Source organism: Chelonia mydas, chromosome 23, assembly GCF_015237465.2.
Source record: "Chelonia mydas isolate rCheMyd1 chromosome 23, rCheMyd1.pri.v2, whole genome shotgun sequence".
NCBI lineage: Eukaryota > Metazoa > Chordata > Testudines > Cheloniidae > Chelonia > Chelonia mydas.
In genome coordinates this window covers 17,934,589-17,944,229 of record NC_051263.2, presented here as the reverse complement: position 1 = coordinate 17,944,229, position 9,641 = coordinate 17,934,589, and the positions used below count along the sequence as shown (strand labels likewise).

General features: G+C 66.7%; 1 protein-coding gene across 7 annotated transcripts; it reads left to right on the top strand.

The window, feature by feature from the left end:
• Nucleotides 1-701: 701 nt before the first annotated feature.
• USP11 (ubiquitin specific peptidase 11) lies at nucleotides 702-9,641 on the top strand (the record flags this gene model as incomplete). Of its 7 annotated transcripts, none has more annotated exon segments than XM_037888605.1 (18): nucleotides 702-818; nucleotides 2,555-2,664; nucleotides 3,025-3,155; nucleotides 3,459-3,576; nucleotides 3,695-3,840; nucleotides 4,000-4,061; nucleotides 4,300-4,399; nucleotides 4,779-4,952; nucleotides 5,174-5,332; nucleotides 5,492-5,716; nucleotides 6,043-6,126; nucleotides 6,589-6,683; nucleotides 7,085-7,279; nucleotides 7,944-8,041; nucleotides 8,522-8,758; nucleotides 8,995-9,065; nucleotides 9,391-9,503; nucleotides 9,594-9,641. In XM_037888605.1, coding segments are annotated over 18 exon segments (2,258 nt in total), but the record flags the coding sequence as incomplete, so codon positions are not given.

The following is a 9,641-nucleotide window of genomic DNA, read 5'->3' as shown; positions in this document are numbered from 1 at the left end:
CAGGCCCATTGAGCTTGATATCCTGTGGCCCAGGCCCACACCTGTGAGCCCATGGGTTACGTGCTTTGCTGGAAGTTCTTAAAAACCCAGGTGTCAGAATAGAACCCAGGTGTCCGGGTCCTAGACCCCCGCTCTAACCACCAGACCCCCACGCCCCTCTGCCAGAGCCAGGGAGAGAACCCAGGGGTGTTGACTCCCAGCCCCCCCTGCTGTAACCACTAGACTCCATTCCCCTCCCAGAGCTGGGGAGAGAACCCAGGTGTCCGGGCTCCCAGCCCCCCCTCCCCGCTTTAACCCGCCAGACCTGTGACCATGTGGTCTGTTTTATTTTATGCCACACCAAACATGGCGTCTCTGCCGGCGACCTTTGCCATCACCAAGATGGCGGTGAAGGGGACCCCAGCTTTCTGGGGAAGGCGTGCTCTGCTCCCGCCTGCCACTCTTGACGTGGCGGTGCACCACACTCAGTATGGCCGACCGGGCCTTACCATGCGGTGCCACACTCAAAATGGCGGGTTCAAAGCCACGAGGGACCCTTACCCTTTAGCCGCTTCCAACATGGCGGATCCCGGGCCCTTGCCCGTGCGCCGCACCCAAGATGGCGCCGGCCGGAAGCAGGTGAGCGAGGCTTCAGGGGGCGGTGACGACGCAGGGAAGGGGGAGGGGCCCCAGCGTCGCCGCTTCCTGTTTCCGGTCGGGCCGGCGGGTGGGGGCGGGGCGCGGGCCATGGCGGCGGCAGGGGGGGTCCCGGGACTCGAGGCCCAGCGGCGCGAGGTGGAGGCGGCGGAGCAGCGCGGCCTGCGGGCGGGGGAGCGATGGTGAGGGGCAGGGGCAGGGGCAGGGGCAGGGGCGGTGGGGAGGGGGGGGGGGCTAGTGCGGCGGGGGGGGCGGCTGTGGGGAGGGGGGGCTAGTAGCTGGGGAAGGGCCTGGGGGCTGGGGGAGGGGGGCTAGTGACAGGGGGAGGAGCCTGGGAGGGGGTGGCTGTGGGGAGGGGGGCTAGTGGCGGGGGAGGGGCCTGTGGGGGTGGGGAGGGGGGCTAGTGGCGGGGGAGGGGGGCTAGTGGCGGGGGAGGGGCCGGTGGGGAGGGGAGCTAGTGGCGGGGGAGGGGCCTGGGGGAGGGGGAAAGAGAAGGGAGCGGGGGAGGACCTGGAGCGGGCGGGAAGGGGGTGATGGTGGGGAGCGGTTGGAGGAGGCCCTGGGGGGACCCGGTTGTGGAAGGGAGGAGTTAGGGTGGGGAGGAGGCTGGTGAGTCCTGGATGCCGTCTGTTGGGGCGGGCGGGTGGGGGGGAGAAGGGGCTGCCATGGGGGGGGGTTGGGTTTGGGGACTTGCCCCCATGGCCGCCATAATGGTCCTTCCACCCTTGGGAAGGATCAGAGATGGGGGGAGGGGGAAGATGCCGGCTTACCTGAGATACTTGTGGGTTCCCTGACCCCTATATCCCCCCGAGAATCCCCCAAGCCTACTGTCACTGGGATCCCCTATCCCGGGTTGCCTTATGCCCCGAGGAAGCTGGCTGCCCCCTGCCTCCCGCCTTGACCCCACCGGTTACCCCAGCCAGTGGCTGACCAGCCTCCTGGCCCCTTTTCGGCCCTGGGGCTCGTCCCACAGGGTCAGGTGTGGACCCCAGCGTCGTGGGCAAACCCCCAGCTCCGCTCGCACCCTCCCTCCCCCAGAAGGTTACAGTTGAGGCCAGTTAATTGTCCAGCTCACGGCTCAGAGCGGTCCCACAGTCTCGCTGTGCGGTGTTCTCCAGTTGCCCCGCCCTTGAGGTGGCTGCATCTCAGCGTGGGTGATCCCTCCCCATGTGGCGTTTCCCCAGTGTAGGAGCCCTGCTAGGAAGTAGGTTGCAGCCAGGCAGAGCTGTCCTGGGACAGTCCCAGCAAGGGAGGGAGTGAAATTGTGGACAGGCCCCTTCAGCAGAAGTAGCTGATGTCACCACAGAACTGGGAAGTCCCGTCTCCGAATCCTGGACTCCCCAGGAAGCAAAATTAGGACTTTCCCGGGCAGCAAGAGTTCACTGACTCATCTGCAAATGATTGTTCCCCCTGGGCTGAGATGCAGCCACCTCTGGGGTGGGGCAGCTGGGGAACAGCTGTACATAAGGGTGCACACAGATGGCTTACCCGGTGCTGAGATGCAGCCACCTCTGGGGGGGGGGGGGGTGACAACAGCTGCACATAATGAGGGACAGCAATTTGATAAAGGAAAAGAGAGAATCCTGAACCCAGCTGGGACGGAGAAGACTTTCTCTGGTTAGGGATTGGCCAGGATGCCTGAGTTCATTCTTTCCTGGTGGGAGCGATGTGAAGAGCCCCCCTCCCCCGCTTGCTCCCTTGGCTCTGGCAGGAGGATCTGGGGGGGCCAATAATGGTGGGGGGGGGCAGGGCCGAGCAGGGCAGATTAGGTGGCAAAAAGGGAACAAGGACAGGGGGGTCGGTGGGTGTGTTGGCATAAGATTAAACAGTGGTCTAGGTGTAGCCCCAGGGGAGCGGGGGGGGCTGCAGGCATCTGGGGCGGGGCTGAGCTGCAGCTGGGTCCATTCCCCCCCTGCAGGTACCTTCTGGAGAATCATTGGTACCAGCAGTGGAAGGAGTACGTGGAATCGGGCGACCAGAACTCCAGCTCCTTCCCTGGGCACATCAACAACTCGGAGCTCTTTGAAGGTACCCGACCACCAGGCTGGGAGCCAGGACACCTGGGTTCTCTCCCAGGCTCTGGGAATGGAGGGGCGTGGAGTCTAGTGGTTTAGAGCACTAAGGATGCAGGGCTAGGATGCCTGGGTCTTTTCCTGGCTCTGGGAGGGGAGTGGGGTCTAGTGATTAGAGCAGGAGGTGGCTGGGAGCCAGGATGCCTGGGTTCTCACCGGGCACTGGCAGGGGAGCAAGGTTTGCTGTCCTGTAGCAGTGAGTTCCAGAGGTGAATTCCCTGGGGTATTTAGAGAACGTCATCATTCTGGTAGCCTGCAATAGCAAGTTGGCTGTTGGTGCTGCCCCGGCTGGCTAACCTTTCCCCTGCCCCCCAAGACCTGGAGTCGTTCCGGCTGAAGGAGCGGCTGGTGGAGTCCGAGGAGTATGTGCTGGTGCCCGAGGACGTGTGGAACAAGCTGGTGAGCTGGTACGGGCTGGAGCATGACCAGCCGCCCATCGAACGCAAGGTGAGGGCCGGGCGCCTGCCTTGGAGGGGGCATCCTCGGGCGCTAGGGAATGGGGGCCAGGCGCGGGGGGCGGGGTCGCGTGCCAGCCCCCGGGAGCGCGTGTGATCCTGGTCAGGCTGCTTGGGCGCTGGCGACAGGACATGGAGAAGCTCATGAGCCCCCCAAACTCTCAGGCTCAGTGTCCATAGGGTACCATGATCCTCTCTGCCTAGGCCCCCTGCCTCTGGCAGCCAGGGTGTGGAAGGTGCCGGGGCAGGATGGCGCCCCCGTGGCTGGCTCACAGCCCCCATCTCTCGCCGGCAGGTGGTGGAGCTGCCCAGCACGCAGAAAGTGGAGGTGTACCCGGTGGAGCTGTATCTCTGCCAGCACAACGACCTGGACAGCCCTGTCACCGCCCCGTTCAGCCGCGTGGACACCATCGGTAACCCAGGCGTCCGGGGGCGGGGGGGCTGAGCTGCTGTGGCTGTTGTGACCCCCCCCCCCGACCATCGGAGCCCTGCAGTGGGGGGTCCCGCGGGTTAACATTCCCCTCCCCACAGACGCGGTGCTCCAGGAAGCCCGGGGCCAGTTTGAGGTGCCCCCTGAGGACGAGACCAGGCTCTGGGTGAAGAACTCGGATGGATCCTGCGAGCGGCTCCGGAACATCCACATGACAGTGCTGGATGCCTGCCTCAGCACGGGGCAGGTAGGAGCTGGGGGTGCTGTGGGGCGGGGAGCAGGGTGGGGGGTTGGGCAGAGGGTGCTCTCCCCTGGCAGTCAGGGCTGGGCGCTGGAGGGGGGGTGCTGTGCTGCGGGGAGCAGGCAGGTGGGTTTAACGAACTCAGCGGCCCCTCGTCTACCGCAGGTGGTGATAATGGAGACGCGAAACAAGGACGGAACCTGGCCCAGTTCTCGACCCCACATCATGTGAGTGCCCCTTTCTCACGGGGAGGGGCGGAATGGTGCCAGTATAACCCTGGTGCCCCGCCCCAGAGGTGGCTGCATCTCAGGCCTGGCTGAGCCGTCCTCGTGTGGCGTTCTGTGTGGCTGTTTCCTAGCTGCCCCACACCAGAGGTGGTTGTATCTCTGAGCTGTCTCTCTACAGTGTTGTGTGTGGCTGTTCCCCAGCTGCCCCTCCTCACTGCCCGCGCCTTCTGCTCCCCAGGAGGAACTCTGTGGAGGACGAGGAGCTGTACAGGGGGCAGCCGGGGGTCTGCGGCCTGACAAACCTGGGCAACACCTGCTTCATGAACTCGGCCTTCCAGGTAGCTTCTGCACCCAGGCTCAGGAAATCCCACTTGGGGTCGGACCCCGTGGGGCTCATGACATTTTCACCCAGGAAAGGGCGGCTGCCCCATGTGTGTGCTGCACCGCCCTCCGCTGGATCGAGCCAATCGAGCGGCTCCTTCTAGGGAGGGGTGGGGCGTGGGCATGCCTGTGCGGAAAGGTACTGCTCAATTCTGGCTCTGGAGGGGAGTGGGGTCCAGTGGTTAGAGCAGACGGGGCCGGGAGCCAGGACTCCTGCGTCCCCTCCTGACTCTGGGAGGGGAGTGGGTGGTTAGCAGGGTGGAGCTGGGTTCTCTGTGGGGATGCAGAATTTCAGGGTCCATCCCTCGCTGATCCCACGCGCTCCCCCCCTTGCAGTGTCTCAGCAACGTGCCCCCCCTCACGGAGTATTTCCTCAACAACCACTACTTGGGGGAACTGAACTTCAGCAACCCGCTGGGCATGAAGGGCGAGATCGCCGAGGCCTACGCCGACCTGGTGAAACAGGCCTGGTCCGGCCACCACCGCGCCATTGTGCCGCGCATGTTCAAGGTACCACCCTCCCCATCCCGGCCCCCCCTGCCCCATCCCGGCCCCTTGGATCTGGACAGCGCTGCCCCATCATGCTGTGCTTCCTCAAGGCACCTGGCCACTGCTCCAATCCCCCTTTTCCCTCCTCTGCCAGCATCCCCCCACTTACCCGTGTCCTGGGGAGGGGCTGGCCCCAGGGAGCAGGGTGGACTCCCCCAGGCCTGACCCCCACTCTCCCCCAGACCAAGGTGGGGCACTTTGCCTCGCAGTTCCTGGGCTACCAGCAGCACGATGCGCAGGAGCTGCTGTCCTTCCTGCTGGACGGGCTGCACGAGGACCTCAACCGCGTCAAGCGCAAGGAGTACGTGGAGCTGCGGGACGCGGCTGGCCGGCCCGACGAGGTGAGGGGCCGGGGGGGCTCCCAGCAAGCAGCTGGGTGCTGTGGGGCAGGGAGCAGGGCGGTGGACTCAGCCAAGGGCAGGCGGGCGGCGTTCCAGTCGGCTGCCCCTCCCCAGAGGTGGCTGCCCCGTGCCCCAGCCTGCTGTCCCTCCGCCCTGCAGGAGGTGGCGGAGGAGGCCTGGCGGAACCACAAGCGCCGGAACGACTCCATCATCGTGGATATCTTCCACGGGCTCTTCAAATCCACGCTGGTGTGCCCGGCCTGCGGCAAGGTCTCCGTCACCTTCGACCCCTTCTGCTACCTCAGTGCGCCCCTGCCCGTCAGCCAGGAGCGCACCATGGAGCTCTTCTTCGTCTACATGGACCCCCGCCGCAAGCCCCAGCAGGTCTGAGCGTGGGGGCGGGGGCCAGGACTCCTGGGTTCTGTCCCCAGCACTGGGAGGGGAGTGGGGTCTAGTGGTTAGAGCAGAGGGGCGGGGGGCCAGGATGCCTGGGTTCTCACCCCCCAGGTCTGGGACAGGAGTGGGGTCTAGTGGTTAGAGCCGGGGGGGAAGGGGGCTGGGGGCCAGGATATCTGGGTTCTCTCCTTGGCACTGGGAGCGGAGTGGGGTCTAGTGGTTACAGTGTGGGGCTGGGGGCCGGGACTCCATCTCTCTGGGGGTCCCTGTGGGGGTGCTGGGGGTGTCTCTGATGCTGGCTGTCTCCCCCACAGCACAGAGTGGTCGTGCCCAAGGCTGGCAAAGTGCTGGATCTGTGCATCGCTCTGGCCAAGCACACGGGGGTCCCGGCTGAGCAGGTCAGCGCCCGCCCTGCCCCTCAGTGGTGCTGGGTGGCTTGCGGGAGGGGGAATGGGACTTGGGGCCCCTCCCCTGTAGGGGCTGTGGCGGACCGACAGGATGGGTGCTGCCATCCCCCCAGGGAGCCCCCTTGCCTCACTGGTTCTTAGGGTCTATGCTGGGTCTTTTTGGGGTGCTGAATGGCCATGGAGCGAGGGTGCTCTCCTCCCCCCACACACACCCTGTCCCCACCAGCAGACCCAAGACTTGGAACAAAGGGAAACCGAGGCACACACCGGGGTCATGCGAATATCCCACCAAATTGTCATTTTGTTCCGGGGCGGTGGCTCCGATCTGGCCCTAGGGCAGGAACTGGCTGGCTCAGGGGGAGGGGAATGTGGCCAGTCCCCACTGGGGGTCACCGGCCCGGTCCAGGCGGTGCTCAGGGCTGGTCTTCTTCCCCCCCCCCCCCCCGCCCACAGATGATGGTGGCCGACGTGTTCAGCCATCGCTTCTACAAGCTGTACCAGGCGGACGAGGCTCTGAGCTGCATTCTGGACAGAGACGACATCTTCGTGTAAGCGCCCGGGGAGGTTCTGGGGGCGCTGTGTGTGGGGGTCCCCTGCGGGTATGAAGTGGGGGTGGGAGAAGCAGAATGTGGGGGGGGTATGTGTCTCAGCACCAGCACCCCAGGCACAAGGGGGCGGGCTGGTGGACATGGGGGGCCTCTGTGTGGGGGGCCTTGTCTCAGCGCCGTCTCCCCCCGGGTACGAGGAGGTGGGGCGCGGGGCTCTGTGGTGGGCCGTGTCTCAGCGCTGTCTCCCCCCAGGTATGAGGTGGTGGGGCAGTGGGGGGGCGGGGGCACCGTGTGGTGGGCCGTGTCTCAGTGCTGTCTCCCCCCAGGTATGAGGTGGTGGGGCAGTGGGGGGGGCAGGGGCACCATGTGGTGGGCCGTGTCTCAGCGCTGTCTCCCCCCAGGTATGAAGTAGCAGGGGGGCTGGCGGAGCCAGGGGGGGCGCTGGTGCTGCCCGTGTACCTGCGGGAGCGGGCGCCCCCCCGCGACGGCGACCCGGGCTACGGGGTGGTTCTGTTCGGGCACCCGCTGCTGGTCTCGGTGCCGCAGGCACAGCTGTCCTGGGACGCCCTCTACGGCCTGCTGCTGGAGCGGCTCTCGTGAGTGTCCCCCGGGACCCCCTCACCCATGGGACCCCACGTCCTGCTGATCCCTGACCCCCAGCCCTCTACGGCCTGCTGCTGGAGCGGCTCTCGGGACACCCCGCCCCCCGGGACCTCCTGTCCCTGGGACCCCCCTACTCTGGGGATCCCTTCTATGGCCTGCTGCTGGAACGGCTCTCGTGAGTGTCCCCCTGGGCCCCCTTCGCCCCTTGGACACACCCCCCCACACCCCCCAGCCCTGGGAAACCACGGTCTGCTGATCCCTGACCCCCACCCCTGGGATGCTCTCTGTGGCCTGCTGCTGGAGCGACTGATTAGTGTCCCGCTGGGACCCCCCCACCCTGGGACCCCACGTCCTGCTGATCCCTGACCCCAGCCCTGGGACCCCCTCTACAGCCTGCTGCTGGAGCGGCTCCTGTAAGTGCCTCCCAAGACTCTGCCCTGCCCCCCTGCTAATCTCTGACCCCCCCCACCCCCCGAATCCCCCGCATTGGGCTGCTGCATCAGCTCTGAGTGCGGTGCTTCAACCCCCTGAAATGGGGACCCCGCCCTCCCACAGCTGGGGTGCCCTGCCCACCCCGTGCCACGGGGCTCCCTCTCCCCTGTCCCAGGGCTCCTCGTCTCCGGCCTGCCCCGGCTCAGGCACCGGCTCTGGTTGCAGGCGCTACGTGCGGCCGCCGGAGTCGGGCTCCGAGGAGGAGGAGGAGGAGAGTGAGGAGGAAGATCTGTACGGCCCCCAGGCCAACGGGCTGAGTGAGTGTAAGGTCGGGGGGGCTCATTGGGGGCTGGGGAGGGCGGGAGAGTATGGGGGCCTACCTGACCCATGGCACTGGGGACTTGGCTGGGGGGGCTGCCTGACCCGTGGCATTGTGGGCCAGGGGAGCTGGGAGAGGCTGGCGGGGGTTCCCCAGTTGGGGCCGGAGCTATGGGGCCAGCCCATCGTTCCATGGCGGGGGGGTGATCCAGACTGACTGCTCCCCCCGCCCCTCCCCCCGTCCTAGATGAATAATGGCCTCGGCCTGGCTGCCCCCTCCCCTCGAACGCTGGGGTCTGCCCCATGACACTGATGTGAGGCGTCTGTCGAGCTGGGGGGGCACTGGGGAGCGGGATGGGCTTAGGGGGCGTTGCTGGGGGACACCGGCTTGTGGCTATAGTGTGACTCTGGGGGCGGTGGGGGCTGGTCTGGGGCGGGGAGAGGGGGGGTCTCTGGCCGCGCTGGCTCATGGCTCTGCCCCCCAGGTGAGGAAGAGGAGGAGGCGCCGGGCGAAGGCCCTGCCAGCCAGGCCAAGGAGGGAAGCAGCGGGGGCTCAGGGGGGCCCCCCACCCCGTCCCCGCCCCAGGCGACCCTGCCCCCTACCGCCAACCGGCCCAAACGCAAGTGCCGGCGCCGGCGGCTGCTCTTCACCGTGCGCCCGGTGAACGCCAACGGGACCAGCGAGCGCCCGGCCCTGCCAGGCGAGGGCTTTGCACTGCATGGTGAGTAGGGCGCCCCACGGCCGGTGGGACGGGGACTGTTCCCTCTGGGGGGGCGCCGGTCCCAATCCTGCACCAGGGCAGAGACTGGCTGGCTCAGAGGGGCAGGGATGGGGGCCTGGGGATGCTGTGTGGCAGGGTGGGGACTGGCTGGCACGGGGGGGGGGGGCAGGGATGGGGCTCCCCCATAGGGGGCTCTGTGCAGCAGTGCGGGTAACATGGTGTCTCCCTTTGCCCAGCCCAGCCCTACATCGCCATCGACTGGGACTCAGATATGAAGAAGCGATACTATGATGAGGAGGAGGCAGAGGTGATGATGCTAACCCATGAGACTCCCCGCTGCAGGGTGTGATGGGCGGGGAATAGCTCAACCAGGGCATTAACCCGCGGGACTCCCTGCTGCAGGGTGTGATGGGCAAGGGCTAGCTCAGCCAGGGCATTAACCCGTGGGACTCCCTGCTGCAGGGTCTGACGGGGGTTGGAGTAGCTCAGCTAGGGCAGTAACATGTGGGACTCCCTGCTGCAGGGTCTGATGGTGGGAGGTGGGGAATGGCTCAGCCAGAGTGTGAACCCGTGGGACTCCCCGCTGTGAGGTGGGGCTCTGGGCCCCCCCTGACAGCCCCGTCCCCCGGCAGGGCTACGTGAAACACGAGTGCATGGGCCATGTGCAGCGGCGGCAGCCGGTGAAGCTACGGGAGTGCGTCGAGCTGTTCACCACGGTGGAGACGCTGGAGGAGGAGAACCCCTGGTGAGAGCCAAGCCCATAGGGCTGGGGGGCAGCAGTGCTGGGGGCTTATGTGCGCCAGAGCCTGGGCTCACCCTGCCCCTGCCTCCCCAGGTACTGCCCCACCTGCAAGCGGCACCAGCTGGCCACCAAGAAGCTGGA